General features: G+C 38.5%; 1 protein-coding gene across 1 annotated transcript; it reads right to left on the bottom strand.

Annotated features, from left to right (window-relative positions):
• Positions 1 to 16,843: 16,843 nt before the first annotated feature.
• LOC138940523 (uncharacterized) lies at positions 16,844 to 18,043 on the bottom strand. Its single transcript, XM_070309509.1, has one exon. It carries the CDS (start codon positions 18,041 to 18,043, stop codon positions 16,844 to 16,846), a length of 1,200 nt encoding a protein of 399 aa, XP_070165610.1.
• Positions 18,044 to 18,804: the final 761 nt, after the last annotated feature.

Below are 18,804 nucleotides of genomic sequence, written 5' to 3'. Positions count from 1 at the left end.
CGAAACCACCGACACGCTACCGTGGGGACATTATAAAATACCGTTGTAAATAAAAAGCATGTATATTTATTGTAAATAAAAAATTACGTATATTTATTGCAAATTAAAATTATAAGTATATTTATTGTAAGTTATATGTATATTTTGTAACGATGCATCCCTCCACCGTTACCCGGCCGTCGATCCGCCGAAAGTCCGCTGCCCGACAAACACCGGTCGGGCATAATGCGGAGGCGCCGAGCGCCCATTTTTAAAAACACAAGAAACGTTCCGATTTGTAACACTTTGGTCGACCAATTTGGCGTATAACCTTTCTTAAAGATGGTCTTGACTTTACTCACGCGTACCGGATCGCCTACTTTGAATCTTGCCGGTGCCGCAATATTTACGTTGCTATATACCGTATTTAAAAGTTTATCGGCGATGGTGGGGGTAACATCGATAGGTCTCATACCGATAGTGCGATGTTTTCGCGCATTGTACTCTCCAACGAGCCGGGACAACGCGTCGATCCACTTGTAATTTCCATTAAGCGTAAACATTTTCCACATATTGTTCTTTAACGTGCGGTTGAATCGTTCCACGACCGAGGCTTTCATGATAGAGTACGTGGAATAATGATTAATACTGTGTTTCTTCACGAGTTTCTGTACATTTGCGTTGTAAAATTCTTTTCCTCTGTCGGTTTGAAAATTTTTCGGACATTTTCCATTGTCTCGAATTATCTTTGCGATCGTATCCGACATCACGTTTCCACTCTTATTCTTGAACGGTACAGCCCAAGCATACTTGCTCAACACATCGATAACTGTGAGTATGTTGTTGTAGCCTTTGTTGAATCGCGCATATGGACGCATCTCGACCACGTCCGCCTGCCACATATCGTCGTATCCGCGTACTATGACACGTCTACGTGGGAGCATGCAATTCTTTCACGAGCAGCTGTTTTTCAGAGGTCTTTTGCGACATATTTGATCGAGGCATAAATTGCAATAATGAGATAATTCCTCCACGTATATTCTTTATATATCTTTCTTCTGTGGACGAATCATCATAAAGATTCATCCAAACATTATTTAGAATAAACTATTGTTAAAATATATTTTATTCTCTTTTATTCTTCCCTTTTTCTCTTTTTTATCCCAGTACGCGAGTATTAAATTCCTGTACGTGACGTTAGATAACGGCGTCAGCTAGTTAATTAAAATATAGATGTTACATTTCAGTACATGGACATAGACTTTAAATATTTGAATGGTGTATAAATAATTGTTTTGTCGTTCAATAGTCGTTTGGTAGCCGTTCGATAGTCATTCAAAGTCGTTCATAGCTGTTCAAAGCCGTTCGATAGCCGTTCAAAAGCCGTTCAACGACCATTAAACGGCCATTGAACGGCCGCTGAACGGCTATGAACGACTTTGAACAGCTATCGAACGGCTTTGAACAGCTCTCGTGGAAAAGGTGATACGCAAAAAGGGCGACGAAGTTTATGTGAAATGGGATTTGATGCAACGCACAATTCTTGGATACATAAAAATAATATATTATAAATATGTTACCAATAATACATAATATTAAAGATATTTTACAAATATAAACAAAATTGTAAACTTTATAAAATTGTAATAAGCCGCTTTCGCGAGGCGGTTGCGAATAACTCGGTCGGGATCCGGGGCTCGTGAAAGGGTATCGAGAGACGAACGAAAGTATTGTGAGGTAGAATGTAATTTATTGCGTATAAATGTGTGTGTGTACAACGTGAGTATATGTGTATAAACGGTGTGTGTGTGTGAGCGTGTGTAGTGGTGTGCGTGTGAGACGAGAGGCGGGTGAGTGCCTGCGGGAATGTATAATATAAATTAGCAGAATAGCGATAGTATAAATGTAATGCGAATGACGATCGGTGTGTTACAATAATGCAAACGAGTGTGTGTGAGATGCGGAATCGAGTAGCGGTGCGGTCGTGTCGGGTGCATTCGAATCAATGCATGTATGCGCGGCGTGGAGCGCGATTTCGGTGGTTCGATATAATATCGATTACGCTCGCGGATCGTGATTTCGGCAGAGGCCGCCAGTTATCGGGCGATAATTTCGGTCGGGCCGGTGGGCGGTCCTTAAACGCGCCTGTATCGATTCGTGTACGTCGATCGGTGTCGCGGCAGGATATAGATCCTCCCCCTAAGCGAGACTTAGCGCGCCGTATTAATGGCGAGTCGCGGAAATGGCGGTCGCGGAATTACTGTCGGTTCGCGGATAGCGCGTTATTGCTTCGTCCGGGATGGTCTTTTTCGTGGAATTCAGGAGTGCAATGGCCGACGGGAACACTTGTCAATGGCTGGGAACTCCCTACCACTGGATGATCGCCGTTGCACGTAGGTGGACGGAGTTATTCGAGGTGTCGAGAACTCTGGACAGAGGTTGAGTACGCCCAACCCCGTTTTCCTCTTTTCATATAAGATCGGAAGGATCGCTCTCGGAGATGCCGCAAACTCTCGGCGGAGGCTGGGTACTCTCAACCCCGTTTTCTCTCTCTTTGAGCGTGTTTTCAGGATCGTTCTGGATTTCCAGGCGTCTTAGAGACGCCTCTGACGGTTGCGGAAGATCTGGTCTCGAGATGTAAAACGTACCCTAATTATACCGCTTTACGGCGGGTACGCGTGCGTAATATGCCTTAATGTTTAAGGCATATTGTTTAACGGTGAACCGCCGCGCGCGACTCGGGTGGTTTCGGGAACGGTCGGTACGGTTACCCGAGCGCGGCGACGATAAACACGCGTCTAAACGGCGGTTACAAATCGGAATGTTTCTTGTGTTTTTAAAAATGGGCGCTCGGCGCCTCCGCATTATGCCCGACCGGTGTTCGTCGGGCAGCGGACTTCCGGCGGATCGACGGCCGGGTAACGGTGGAGGGATGCATCGTTACAAAATATACATATAATTTACAATAAATATACATATAATTTTAATTCACAATAAATATACGTAATTTTTTATTTACAATAAATATACATGCTTTTTATTTACAACGGTATTTTATAATGTCCCCACGGTAGCGTGTCGGTGGTTTCGGGTACGATATACCGCTTGTCATCGTACGGACTTAGAGCAATTTTTGTCTCGCGAATAGTGTATACTTCGTGTAATTTAGATCTTATACAAGACTGCTGACGCGTCATTTCAATCTCTTCGTTCAAACACTGCGTGTAATCGTCGAATGTTATCGTTCTCGCGACGACGTTACTCTTGACGCCTTTTACTTTTTACTTCTTTTGTCTTTCTTACCATCTACTCGCAACGCGTACATTTTTGCCCTAAGCCCGACGAATTCAGTCATGACGGCGCCATTATTTTCATCCTTCATTAAACCTGGTATCTTTTTATTCGCGAGCGGTATACCGTACACATTGTCCACCGCATAATTGCTGGTATCGAATCTGTCAACGTTGCGCTTTATATTCTCATATACATCTTCACACTCGATGTGATATATGAGACTGTCGGTGTCGGTGTACATGACTTTACATTTCTCTCGATACATAGGTACCATGTAATCGTGGTGAAACTCGTACAAACATGTCTTGGATATGTCGAGTATACACATACCTACGTAGATTGGTTTATCAAATTTAACTTCGAGATTGCGCAATTCAACGGCGATCAGATTCTCCGAAAACACGCTTCTACTATGAAAATTTGGTTTTGCGATCATCGCCTCTGCGCCATATCTTCCATCCCAATGTGTCACAAGCTTAATAATAACGTGATTGCGCACATTTTCCATCGTTTTGCCAAATACCGCATTATTCATTAATTTATATAAATTTTTTTCAAAATCGTTTTTCACGAGTGTTTGGAATTGTGTATTGAGTTCGATATAACTGCGAAGCCATGGAGATTGTGAAAACTGTAATATTCGATGTATTTTTGTAACTCGAAGTCCGTGTCGCGTGCCGTGCTGCAGGTTGCGGTAATGTATTACGTAACGCTTCTTATCGTATAAGGTTGCGAGCAGCTTATCCTGCTGCTTACCAGGTGGTTTGTCGCGCGTCGGACAGAACAGTAGGTCAGTGCGCATCGTGAACACGTTGCGGATACTCGAGATCGACTTCAAGGATGTAGCCTATAGGCGAATCAAGCGCGATCGATGATGTATCAAAATCGGATACGTCATCGACCCATCGAAAATCTGCATAGGGTAAGGGTTGACACATTGCCCATCTGTACAAATTATTTACATCAAAGTACGTGAGATACGTTGAAGGTTTTGATGGATCGTACGATTGCATATACTTGTTATTAGCATGTGCGTATCTGTTGGAACATTGACTCAAACCACCGCGTATTCCGCGTTCGATAAACATAACCATGTCGATATCCTTAAGCAATTCGAATGTAATATTCGTATGCTTCAACATGGCGTCCCACGTGTATCCGGGAAGAGTGTAGTAATACGCGGGGTCGAGCCTATAACTTTTAATACAACTCTCGCGAAAATTTTCAAAATTGTCTGCTAATAACAAGACATTAATTTTGAGATACAAGTCGCTATATTCGCCCAGCGTTCGAATGGGGAATCGTTTCTAGACGTTCTTGGCGTGCGCGTAATCGCTCTCGGATATTGTGTCACCGGTCAAGAAACTGTAAAATGATTTGCGTGGTGGTAAACACGTATCTTGCAACCTGTCGACGCAGTCAATGTATTCGTACGGAAAGACGCCCTTCCGTGTTAATAAATTGAAATTGTCATTCGATAAATTTAGAAATTAAGATTTTAAAATTTTGAGTTTGTCTCTATTCAAGAATGATGCCAATTTATCGAGACTGGCTGTGAGAAATTTATACGAATCGATAAAACGCAATTTAATATGATTTTTTGATTTTTCTTCTGCAAGTTTAACATTTTTCGTAAATGATATATATTTTTCGTTTGTTATCGGAAGTAACTCGATTTCCCCTTCGAACGCTGTAGCTATTTCCTTTATAATAAAATGTGCATCGTAACCGGATAAATTATGAAAAACTATTGGAATGCAAAAAGAATCTTTATAATTTAAATTGCAATTTGAATACGCGGGACCTCTGTATCTCCCGGTCAGATGGCAATGATCGCGTACACGTGTATCGTCTTGTACGAATGGTTTCTCGCAAATGTGACATTGTGTCGCGCTATGAAAATTTTCCCATTTATCAGATGTTAAATTTACCATGGGGACATTAGCTGATAAAATAATGAAATGATACGCGGATAACGAATCATCGTACGAACAATGTACATAATATGCTATGCTAAATACTTTATGATGTTGGTAGTTTCTCTCTTCCTCCGTCTTCTCTAAAACACACTCCAAGTCGGCGTACACGACGAAAGGAAGCCGCTCTTTCCGATTATAGTTGTTGAACATGAGCCACTTGTCCTTATCGCTCGGTAATCGGATAACGCACTCGTTCATCTCTCGACAGTCCACCGTATGTGACTGTAACTTGTCGTTCGAGCCAAAGTAGTGCAAACATCTGTAAAAGAAATAATTTTTAATTTTTGTTCAAATATTTCTGCAATATAATTTATTAAATATATACGTACCGATCGCAGATATATTTTTAACCATTATGTTTGCTCAATTTCGAGCTCACGAAGCGGGATAGATTCTTGATCCACGCGAAATGTCCAACGTTGTTGTCTTCAATGTACAACAGGCTGACTTGTTTGTCTCTTTTCAGCTCACTCAGACGTATCGGGACAATATTCTTTTCCTCGATACTATATACATTGATTGAGATATCGTTGGCAAGTTCGAATTTTTTAATTTGATTCACAGTCATTGGAAACTCAATGTCCTGGAGATTCAGCACTGTCGTATAATGAGGATACGAAGATTCCTGATCCGCGTTTCTTTCGGTTGGATATAAAGCGGCGACAACAGACCACGCGAAACACGCATTGTCATTAGATTGCACGTTTATTACCGCTCTCTTCATCATTATCGCCCGCGGTAATTTTATATGACATCCCGCGCGCAAAGGATTATATTTATTTATATTTATATTTAAATCGAGTATTCGCGACAATGCCCACCCGCTATCGGGTTCCTGAAATTCTTTGAGCGATGCTAGAGTGGGCTCGACAACACGCCGCTCGTACCATTCGCGTAAGTCGGATGTGCGAAAGAGTTCATAGTTTCTCGTATTGATACTTTTATTTGCGCGCCTATCACCCGTCACAAATTCACCATTGAACAATGTATTAATTTTCACATTAAAGTGTTTTTTCATCACATTTTGCACGTGTTCGAGCACAATGTCTTTGGCATCCTTGAAAAATTGACGAGGCTCGATGTGATTACAATTTATAACCGCATCAGTCAATATGCGGCTCTCGAACGCCGTATCGATCTCTCGCCAAATCAATCCGTGTTGCCGCGTACTGCATCCTGCACCCGCATGTACAAAACGCCTGCGTAACGAATTCTTCAATCCCTCGAGTCGTGCGATTCGAGCAATTATCGGGCAATAATCGTGGACATTTGATTCGGCTTTGCTCTTCCACCGATTCGATATATTCGTCGCATCGTTGCTCCCACGCAACGTACTCCTCTATCGAATTCACCCTTGCAGATTACTCACGCAGAATTCTTTCGGCATTGTTTTCCGCCATATTTCTAAATTTATGCCAAAAATTTTTGCTAACAAGATGCGCTTATTAATAGCTTTTGTGTCGGAACTCTTGGCGAAAATACTGACAGGGTGTGCCTCTTTACCATGATTTTATATTCTATCTTGATGTCTCTTTCCATCATGTTTATCAACTAAATCTTTATTTCGCGATTTGTCACGTACATTTTGACTAATGTCGATTAATGCATTTTTTTTTTTGTCGTCTAGAGATGATGTCAAATCCCAGGTGCGTCGCAAAAGTTTCAAATTACATGCTGCTGTCCAAGTATGTTAATGCAATTTAATCATGAGGATTATCCTTATATTTCACGATTTTGTCATGTTTTGACACGCGCGTTTGGATATCTGAGGATGATGTCATCGCGAAGCAGCCGCACATCGGCGCTTGAAAATTTTATATTACGTTGTATTTTTTGTGTATTCGGCTAAATCTCACACCTGGGGGTGATGTCATCACGAAGCAACCGTACATCGGCGCTTGAATGGAAAAATTGAAAAAAATATCGCGTCGACAATAATCCCCACCACATTGCAATTTTGCAACGCTAATACATATTTTAAATATGTTCAATACGTTCAGTATTGCATCGGCCACTTGTGTGAAGAGTTCATATAAAAATGTATCCCACTAAAGGAAGCCGCATGAATTATTACGTTCCGATTCAAGATGCTGATGAAACTTCACCGTGTAAGAAGAAGAAATGTAACAAGTAAGTTTTAATTAACTTAAAGAATTTTTATAATTTTTAAATATTTTTTTACACTTTTTTAATATTTATATAAATAATATTGTTTTTACTCCCTTACTGCATTTCATCCATGCTGCTTCTTATAAAGTTTTATCTGCTTTTTTTATTTCACTATAATCTACATTTGGGTTTGTGTAATAAAAAAGATTATGTTGCTTGCAATGTTCATCTAAAAGATTTATTCCTTTCCACTCTTTTTTTAATCTCTCCTCAACATTCGTAAAAGGTCCACAAGCATTATATCCTAGTAAATACATTTCTGGAACCTTTCCGGTTAGTTTATTTGAAAGTTTATTAATAAAACCACCCCCTTTTTTACTTCCTTTTCTAATTTTTGACTCACTCATTTCTTCCCATAAATATCTCAAAATATATTCCCATTTTATTTATTTGAAGCTGGTCCTTTGCTAGGATCATTATCTTTATAAACTGCATTAGTTTTATAAATTATGTTCTTATACTTTTTTATATCATCTTCACTATAAATATCTTTGAAATTATATGGTACTTTTTTTCTGTTAATAATTTTATTAAAGGATTAGTAAGTTAAGTTACTATTTTTATATGATTATCATCATAAAAAACAAAATTATCATTTTGTGTTATTCTTACAGCTTTATTCTCTATCATTAACTTATCATCATTGTCTCTGTCACGCCAGAATCCAAACTTTTCATCATAAAGATGGTTTTTATATTTATTCCATAAAGGACCCCCTTCTTCTTTAATACTTAGTGACACTGGAAAAGGTGATTTTTTTAAGTGCGTGGCTCAAGCTAATAGATGGTACTATGTCCGCGTCCAAAGGGTGCTCGAAGGTTTCTTCAAATACTTCATCGCTATCGTCAGTCTCTGTATAACCTTTAAAAATTTTTAATATTTCTTCAAGTTTAGTATCTTGATATGTATCTTGATTGTATATATATGGCGTCCTTCGGACTTAGCGTCCCTTGGACTAATCCTTTCGGGTGCCTTTCAGGCGCAGATTTTGGACTTAGGGACTTGACCTGAATTGAATCCAATTTATTAATCAATATGTTAATTTCTTTATTCGTTTCATTTGGTCTAGAAGTTATTGGTTTATTTCTTTCTTCTAAATCTATACATTTTTTGGCATTTAAATTTCTTGCATTTTGAAATGTTTTTCTTAATTTATATTGCATCTTTTCTATTTCATCCAGTTTTTATGGAGTTGTACCCATTATTTCATATGTGCTTTTAAATGATCTATTTCTAAAATTAAAACCTGTTTTTATGTTTAGTGATTTTAACATCTTATGGGTACAGTTTGTATTTGACAATTCTGAATCTGAATTTGATAGTTCTAAATCTGTATTTAACAGTTTTGAATCTGAAGTTTTGATTAAAACCTTATTTCTTGATCCAGAGTTTAACACTCTTGAATTTAAGTCATGTCCTTTGTCTGATATATTACGTAAATTTCTTCCCATTTATAATAATAATAATAATTCATTATTTTTTTGAAAGAAATATTTACCACTTTTTGTTTTATCAATTCCCAAAAATCCATATGGTTCTGACGAAACTTTTTTACAGAATTTACAAAACTCTTCACAAGTTAATTCAGAAGCCAATTCTTCATGTATTTTTCTGAGATTATCTCCAAACTCATTAAAAATAAACCATAGATTTGAATTTTTTCTAATTATAAGGTTTATTTTAGTGTATTTATGATATAATCCGAGAATACTAATATTTTTATGCCTTTCTTCACAATAATATCTTATTATTTTACTTTGATCTTTCAACATTTCATCATCAAAAATTACTAAATTATTCGATGCACATTCTTCTACCGGTAAAATTTGTTCCCAATTACTCTCAAAAAAATAATCAATATCATATTTATCTTTTCCCAACTCTTTCTTTAATCCTACATAAGTAAGTTGGTCTATAGATGGACTATAAACATATAATTGCGTGTATTTTAGCTATTTATTTGCGACAAAGTTAGTACATAAAAATGTTTTTCCACTACCCGATTCACCTAGAATTATACCACGTATTACAACCTATGTGAACTTAGCACCCGACATTAATAAAAAAAAATTTTCGTACATGCATTCGATTACGCTCGGTTTGTACCCGTTTGTACTACTTTTTATTTTGTTTGTACCTTAAAGGGGTAAAAGTTACAAGGGGTTAAAAAATCATCAGCACCCCACTTTGAGATACAGTAATCTTCCAGATGCCATTTGATTAAGCATTGTTTGTACCCGTTTGTACCGCGTTTCGTTTCGTTTGTACCCCTACGGGGGTGGAAATACGGAATATTAAGAAATCGTCGAAGGGGTAACTCTGCCATTTTTAAAGATATTCGAAATCTGTAAACGGGTGCTGTTTCGTAATCGTTTGTACCCGTTTGTATCGCTTTCCGTTTTGTTTGTACCCCTACGGGGGTGAAAGTACCGAATTTTCAAAATGAGGGTTAGAGCTAACTCTGCCATTTTTAGAGATATTTCAATTCTCTAAACGGGTGCTGTTTCGGAATCGTTTGTACCCGTTTGTATCGCTTTTCGTTTCGTTTGTACCTCTACGGGGGTGAAAGTACCGAATTTTCAAAATGAGGGTAAGAGCTAACTCTGCCATTTTTAGAGATATTTCAATTCTCTAAATGGGTGCTGTTTCGTAATTGTTTGTACCCGTTTGTACCGCTTTTCATTTCGTTTGTACTCCTACGGGGGTGAAAGTACCGAATTTTTAAAATGAGGGTAAGAGCTAACTCTGCTATTTTTAAAGATATTCGAAATCTGTAAACGGGTGCTGTTTCGTAATCGTTTGTACCCGTTTGTACCGTTTAGAGAATTGAAATATCTCTAAAAATGGCAGAGTTAGCTCTTACCCTCATTTTAAAAATTCGGTGCTTTCACCCCCGTAGGGGTACAAACGAAATAAAAAGCGGTACAAACGGGTACAAACGATTACGAAACAGCACCCGTTTAGAGAATTGAAATATCTCTAAAAATGGCAGAGTTAGCTCTTACCCTTATTTTGAAAATTTAGTACTTTCACCCCCGTAGAGGTACAAACGAAACGAAAAGCGGTACAAACGGGTACAAACGATTCCGAAACAGCACCCGTTTAGAGAATTGAAATATCTCTAAAAATGACAGAGTTAGCTCTTACCCTCATTTTGAAAATTCGATACTTTCACCCCCGTAGGGATACAAACGAAATGAAAAGCGGTACAAACGGGTACAAACGATTACGAAACAGCACCCGTTTAGAGAATTGAAATATCTCTAAAAATGGCAGAGTTAGCTCTTACCCTCATTTTAAAAATTCGGTACTTTCACCCCCGTAGGGGTACAAACAAAACGGAAAGCGGTACAAACGGGTACAAACGATTACGAAACAGCACCCGTTTACAGATTTCGAATATCTTTAAAAATGGCAGAGTTACCCCTTCGACGATTTTTTAATATTCCGTATTTCCACCCCCGTAGGGGTACAAACGAAACGAAAAGCGGTACAAACGGGTACAAACAATGCTTAATCAAATATCATTTGGAAGATTACTGTATCTCAAAGTGGGGTACTGATGATTTTTTAACCCCTTGTAACTTTTACTCCTTTGAGGTACAAACAAAATAAAAAGTAGTACAAACGGGTACAAACCGAGCGTAATCGAATGCATGTACGAACAATTTTTTTTATTAAAGTCGGGTGCTAAGTTCACATAGGTCGTATTACATTTAGAAAGAATCTATCACCCCTTTTATATTTATCTATAAAATTAAAATATTTTATTTTTAGGCGATGTTTGGACATTTATTAATAATAAATGGAGGAGTATTTTAAAAAACGAATGTATGTTTATCGCAAAAATTATAAGTATTTTTTTAAATGTAAAATCGGTATATCACTTAGTAAAGCAATATTTGCGGCATCAAGTTTATCAGGTATTTCTGTTACACCATTATTTATATTGTAATAAGTGCCATATCTGTTATAATTGAAATATTGGATAATGAATTCAAAACATCATTAAAATTAATGGATAGGATTGAAAAATATAAATTGTCATTTAATTTTTATTGTGAGTTATTACATTTATTTAAGACTCGACAAATATCTGAAGAAGAAATTCACTTACGTAAAAAAAATTTTATCAAAAATTTGAAATATAATACATTCCGCGTGAAAAGTACTTAAAACAAATGAAGCTAAATGGTTATTCTGTAATAAATGATCGTTTGTAAAAACAATATTATTGATGAATTACACAAACCGGCAAGGAGAAATTATCCAAGAAGATCTACTATTACATTAGGTATCGATGATCTTTGGCAGGCTGATATTGTTGAAATGGATTTGAGTAATTTAAAGGAAATATCCAAAATTAATAAGGAATATAAATATTTATTAACAGTTATTGATACTTTTTCATAATTTGCTTGGGCAATTCCTGTTAAAAATAAAACCGGAGAAAGCGTATTCAAGGCAATGAGTATTTGTTTTAAAAACCTATCTCAAGGACGTCCTTTAGATTTAGTCTTTCAGACGCTTGACCTGAACTCACAGCATAAACCACTTAAACATCTACAAACGAATAATGGAAAAGAATTTTATAATAAAGATTTTAAAAAATTCATGGAACAAAATAAAATTAATCATTATTCGACATATAGTGATAAAAAAGCTGCAATTGTTGAAAGATTTAATAGGTCACTCAAAAAATTAATGTGGAAACAATTCAGTATACAAGGTAATTACAAGTGAGTTGATATATTACCAAATTTGATTAATATTTATAACAATAGAAAGCATAGAACTATAGGAATGACACCTTGTGAAGCGTCTGAAAAGCGTTCGAAAGGCGTCCGAAAGGCTAAGTCCAAGGGACGCTAAGTCCGAAGGACGCTAAGTCCGAAGGATGCGCCTGAAAGACATCTGAAAACGCAATTTAAAGTTGGTGATTATGTAAGAATCAATAAATTAAAACATACAGGGTGTTAGAAAAATCTGGAAACGGTCAAATATCTCGAAAACGAAACTTTTCTGAGAAAAATGTTTCAAACCAAAGTTGTAGAGCTCTAAATGGCGCATTATATAATAATATTAGTAGTTATTATATGCGGGTTCTAACTCAGGTCCTCCGAGGGGAATGCGGGGCGAGGGGAAACCGCGCGGGCGAGGGGGCGGGCGGAGGGGGATTTTGTTGGCGCTGGGGACTGACGTCAGGCGGGCGGAGAATGCTTATCGCGGGAGCATAATCGGCGGGGATGTATTACAAAGGCGAACGCCGATTTCCGACTGCTCGAGAATTTATAAACATTATAAACAAATATCATCTCACACTGTACTATTGCACATGCGGCATTATTGAATTTCGTAAAAAGATAAACATTATAAACAAATATCGTCTCACACTGTACTATTGCACATGCGGCATTATTGAATTTCGTAAAAAGATGATAAGGTTAGCGCTGATGTCCGGCTGCTATAATTTATTATAAACAAAATAAAACCAACGCGATAGATGAAAAATATACAATGAAGAACGAAGGTAAACATTGCCGCAGCAGATCTGGATTTTTCGATGCGACAGGATAGTATCGTCAGAGTTAGCAGAGCGAACGTCAGTCCAACAAGTTAGAAGTGATTAATTTTGAAGTGATTAAAAAAATTTTTAAAAAATTTTAAAAAAATGCCATCACTAATAGAAACGGTGTTGCGCCGCGGGCTATGGAACGCGGCATGGTGGGCGGAGGATGTGGCGATAGGGCTGTTGAGAGCCCTATTAAATTTAGTTGTATACCAGAGAGTAAGTAGTATTTTTTTTATTTTATGTCATATTAATCATTTGTAATATATTAATTATTTGTAATATATTACAATATAATTTTGATTTATAGTACGATTTTACTCGTGAGATCCAGATTCCTGGTTTTATGAATTTTGAACACCGACAAATGATTCGAATGTTGCGGCGGCACGAGCGCGATTTGCGTGAGGACGTATGGGAAGATAATGGCTCCGACGGTCTCTATTCAACGTTAAGACGTCTGTTCGGGCTCGAGCCCTACGAGGAAGACGTGGTGGAAGAACCGTGGGGACGAGCCTCCGAATAAGAGATCGTAAAATTAATCGTAAGTATCTATTGTTAAAATTTTAGAACATTCAAACTAGATATTTTAATAAGACGTATTTTTTTCTGTTTTAGATGGAGCGCCGCCTTATATTTTATTTTTATTTTATTCGTATATTATATTTTATTGTATTTTATCCTTATTATATTATTATATTTTATCCTTTTATATTTTATATTTTATATTTTATATTTCACACACACACACACAATTTGTATTATACACACGTTTTTAAAATAAACATTATTATATATATATAATAAAATGATTATTTCTGCACCTTCTTCTTTCCTTTTCCCACATGCATGTCTCGCGCTATCTCCCTCATACTCACCGTCTTACGAACGCTATCCTTATCGCACCGACTTACGAACGCTAACCCTTTCTCGCGCTCATGCGAACGCCTCGCGCCGTCCTTCTCCCACGCATTACTGCATCGTACCTTAAGATCGTAAAGAATTACAGAGTCCATTTGCTGGTATTTCACGGGTACAATCTAAGCAGGCACGCCCCGCGCAAGATTTATTCGCAGTTTGTACGGAGAATATGCAAGGAAGGGAAGCGAAAGAAATACATAATCATTTTTTTTCATTTTTTAACACATTTATTTATTTATTTATATTACCATATATCACCCCGTCTCAAGGTTTCAAACAAAATTTCATCCACAGCATAAGCTAATAGTTCGCAATCTATGATAGATGTTTTATCATAGACTTCGCGCAAGATTTTAACCGCAGAATCTCTCTCGGCGCCAAACATACTACTTTGCAAACTCCGAACAAATTGATCGAAACTCTCATTTACAGCTTCTAGATTCTCGCACAGCTTCAAATATTCGTGATTAACACAGTGTTCAAGTTCGAATAAGAAAATTATAGTTGACGGTTTCATGTACAAAGAATCGCGCAACGTAAGTTTGACAACACTCGCATCACTTATTTTAACAATCTCAATTGTTAAATCGTTAATCCATATCGGTGCATGATTAGGCGCTTGTACAAATTGTTCAACGTCCGCTCGTTTCAGCATTAGCGATTCCCATGTATCGATAGACAAAACAATTCGGTTGCCTCGGTTATCGCCCAGATGCAGTTCCACGTAAGATGTTATTCCAACACTGATTCCAATATCCAAGTATTTATAAGCAGTGCGCGTCAAAGCAAATCTGCGTACCAAAATACGTGGTTTATCGCATCTGAAAAATACAAAAAAAATATGAAATAGCATAGAAAAAAACATATATGAAAAATATATGAAAAATATATATAAAACATTTGTGATACTTACAAATCAAGTGGTTTCTTGTACGGCTTAATTTCATCTCGTGGTTTCTTGCACGGTTTAATTTTGTCTCGTGGAACGTAGTAATTCGCACGTTTGCAACCGTTGCTGGTGCTTCCTTCAGCGGAGTACATTTTGTCTCTCGGTTATGAGAAGTGAACCGTTGGTACTAGCAGTTGATGCGACACTGATCGTATAAAAAATTAATCGAATATACGTGATGCTTATTTTTCAAAAGTATGATGTGGTGGGAGATCAATGCTCTGAAAATTTAGGAGAAGGGGAAACGGTTAACGTATGATGCGATGGGAGATTATTGCTCTGAAAATTTAGGAGAAGGGGAAACGGTCAACATATAATGCGATGGGAGATTATTGTTCTGAAAATTTAGGAGAAGGGGAAACGGCCAACGTTAAAAAGAATACTTAGAAACGACTCGCGAGGAAAGGAGTGGGGAGAATAAGAAATAAAAAACATTAAATACGTTTACACATTTTATTTATAAAAATATTGCAATTTTTTTTTTGGTATTGCGACCACCAGTTAAATATTTTTAATACATTCTGTAATGCGCAATTCTTAACATGTTTTTCGCATCGTATAGTATTGGGTGATTGCATAAGTTCGTGCCCGATTTAAATATAAACTTCAATAGATTATATTTTAGAGATAACACTTATTAATCAATTATATCAGTCTCCATTCTTTTCTACAATGGTTTTCCAACGATCTATAAGCTTGTCGATTCCATTTTTGAAGAAAGAACTTGGTTTTTCTTGAAAAAAGTTTGTAAGGTGGTTTTCGACAGCTTCCTCGGAATTGAGATTCTTGTCATTTAAACTATTCTGCAAAGACCAGAACAGATAAAAATCTGAAGGCGCAATATCTGGAGAGTATGGCGGGTGCTGCAGAATTTCCCATTGCAACTCCTGCAGTTTTTCTTTCAGTTATTCCTTTCAGTCAGGAGATGCGGCACCCACGTATCAAGCTTGGAAATGTATCCAAGCTTTTTTAAATGACGAAAAGCGGTTGAATTATCGATGTCCAGCTTCTCAGCAATATCCTCAGTTGTAATCCTTGGGTTTCTTTCCACTAAGGCATGCACAATGTCATCATTAATGCCAGAAGGCTGTCCAGAGCGGGGTTGATCCTCCATGTTGAAATCACCATTTCGAAATCTGCCAAACCATTTTTTGACTGTTCGGAGAGCAGGAGCGCGGTCCAAATAAACGCTTTGAATATTTTTTTATGCAATCCCAACACTCACGCCTTTCCGAAATTCATATAGCATTACATGCCGCAAATGCACCTTTTCGTTCTCCATTTTTAATGATTTCTCTTATGCACAAATGGACTTATCTGAACAATGTCTGACGCTAAATTGACATAAGACAACGTCATCTATTCGGTGTAAGCAACAATTACCACACGAAAACAATAGAACTCCGCCATGCAGTAACTTAATGCCATCTATGAAAATCGGGCACGAACTTATGCAATCATCCAATATTAGTAACATCTAGATTATTTAAAGATTCAATATCTTCGTAATCAGCATCCAAAGTCTCGATGATTAAATTTTCTCTCGCAAGATTCTCAAGCAAATCCACCAGCCATTCCCGTTTCTGGCATCCCTTGACGTACACGAGAGTCGACGTCTCGTCATCCTCTTCTGTTCCAAGCACGGCTGATGTAATCAAGCGTTTAGCCATGCTGTACGGCACGTTTCCGTCTTCCCATCGTAATCCATGGTGATTCGCGATCAGCCAGGAAGCGCACGATTTGTCGGATTTTGTGAGGAGATTCCATGGTAGGGGGTATGTAAAAATGTAATGCGCCAGAACGGTCCCCTTTCTCAGCACCGCCACCTCCTTTACGACAATTTCATCCCGACGAAGAATCCTTGTAGGTTCACGAACGTTGGTACAGACATAACGTTTTTCTTTTTTATATCAGCACGTCGAGAACAAGACTGCAATTGATCCTGATGTATTATAGATTTTATATCGTCTCATTCCCCCATACTTAGGTGATTTTGCGCACAACATTGGTCAACGGGTTGTACTGAATCACGCGATCATGTATGATGAGGCAGTACGCTGTGATATTCGGCGGCACGTTCTCCTTACACTCGAATTCCAATCTCACATCCACGGTTGCGCTTTTGACCGATTCGTTTTGTCGAGAGCAATCGATGATCACGAATGGACCGTTACGTAAAAATTGCGTGACGGTAAGACTCGGCTCGAGATACTCGTAACCGTAATAATTTTTGCAGAAACGTTGATACGTGTTGTACAAAATCGACCATCTGTTGTTATCGAAATCCAGATTCATATCGTCGTACGGATAACATTCCGAGTTCAAATAGAGTTTCACGTTGGTCAATTTGCAGTCGTCGAATCGACTCGTATCCTCGGACATGACGTTCTTCCGATCTGTCTGCAGAACGAAAACAACGTATCGCGGCTTCTCCAGCTGAGTCGCGGTCTTAATGGGCCACGAATGTTTGGTTGTACGCTGCAATAGCGGAAATTCGTATAGATCCCACGAGCGGAAACCCATACTGAGGTATTGTCCGCTTTCCAAGGCGCGTAGCATCGATAACTTGTTAATCTCGTTCAATACGACGTGCGGCATTCGCCATTGTATCTTGAATATGTCGATCACAGGCTCCAACACCAAATTTCCAATCAAGCAATTGTTGTCGTTGCGCGATCGTATTAAGATCAATTCGTGACGAGCGTTAATCACCACGCGCCTGTAATCCTCGCAAAATCCCAATAACATGTAGAGCGGTACGCAAAAATTAAAGTATCCATTCGTGTTAGTAGGCGAATCCCAGCCGGCGTTTCTCATAATCACGGTTCTATCGGATGATATCGTTACATAGTTCTTGAGTGTGCTGGTTATTCCCACATTTCTGCTACGATCAATCTCCACACCGTCGAGTTCGTATCGAATCTCATCGAACATGAACGCGACGTAATTATTTCCCAGTACAACATCAAACCCTTCAGCTGGTTTGTTTATCTTTAGTTTTCCCTCGATGTATAGAAAACTCTCATACGGCAACGTATACAGATCCTGTTGTTGTATGGGTATTCGTATCTCATCGCTGTGCTCAAACGTCGTATTGGCGTGAGGGTTGTACGTGTGAGTCTTGATCTTGACGATACGATCGTCAAAGACCGGCTCGCTTTTGATGTTAAGGATATCGGTCATGTTTTCTCAGATATTTCGCACCGCGAATCCCAAAGATTGCAAAAATTCAACGTTTGACGCGTTGAGTTTCTTTTTCTTGGCGCAACCGGATAATCGAATATTAGCGAATGTTGACGTTGTTGTTGTTGTTGTTGTCGTCGCGTTATCTCCCGCGTCTTTCGCTCCGCTCAACACGAGCATCTCATGTATCGCGTGCTAATTTTGTCGCCGTCGTACGTGCAATCTGATGGTGATCTCTTCTCCTCGAAAATCGAGCAATCGTCCGTCTTGATCCGCAACGCGTATCGTTAGATCCGTAATGCTCCGCGTGATGATCGGCAGGTAAATGATCTGCGCCGGCGTTTCCGATATCTTATATCCTGGCGGCACGCTCGGTGAAAATTCATGTATCGTATGAACGCGTTTGCCATTGCTGTACGCACCAGCGGTCACGTTATACTCTACGCGGATAATGTTTACGTTGATAATATTAATCGGTATGTCCGATTGGTGCCATTGTCCCGGCAGCAATATACGCTTTGACGAGAATCCCAGCAGCGATCCAATGTTGTTGGGTTCGTTAAAGTTTATTCTGAAAGCGCACTTGATCTCGCTATTCATCGTATTGTAATTAGCACGGAGCACTATCGGGTATTCTACAACCTCGTCTTCGTCACCGCTCGCTCGAACGGTTTCCTCTCGCGATATCCCCGCGATATCATCACGTTTGTCGACACGATTGCCGGAGCGAACTACGCGTCGCGGGCGTTTCCGTGAAATTG

The sequence above is a fragment of the Polyergus mexicanus genome, unplaced genomic scaffold (assembly GCF_030449975.1).
Source record: "Polyergus mexicanus isolate NDT 795.1 unplaced genomic scaffold, iyPolMexi1.0 SCAF_17, whole genome shotgun sequence".
In the NCBI taxonomy this organism is placed as follows: Eukaryota; Metazoa; Arthropoda; class Insecta; order Hymenoptera; family Formicidae; genus Polyergus; species Polyergus mexicanus.
The sequence above is the reverse complement of the archived record's forward strand: the minus strand, read 5'-3'. Positions and strand labels throughout refer to the sequence as shown.

Coding starts and splice junctions, on each gene's coding strand:
- LOC138940523 (XM_070309509.1), bottom strand. CDS start 18,043: ATGACCGATATCCTTAACATCAAAAGCGAGCCGGTCTTTGACGATCGT.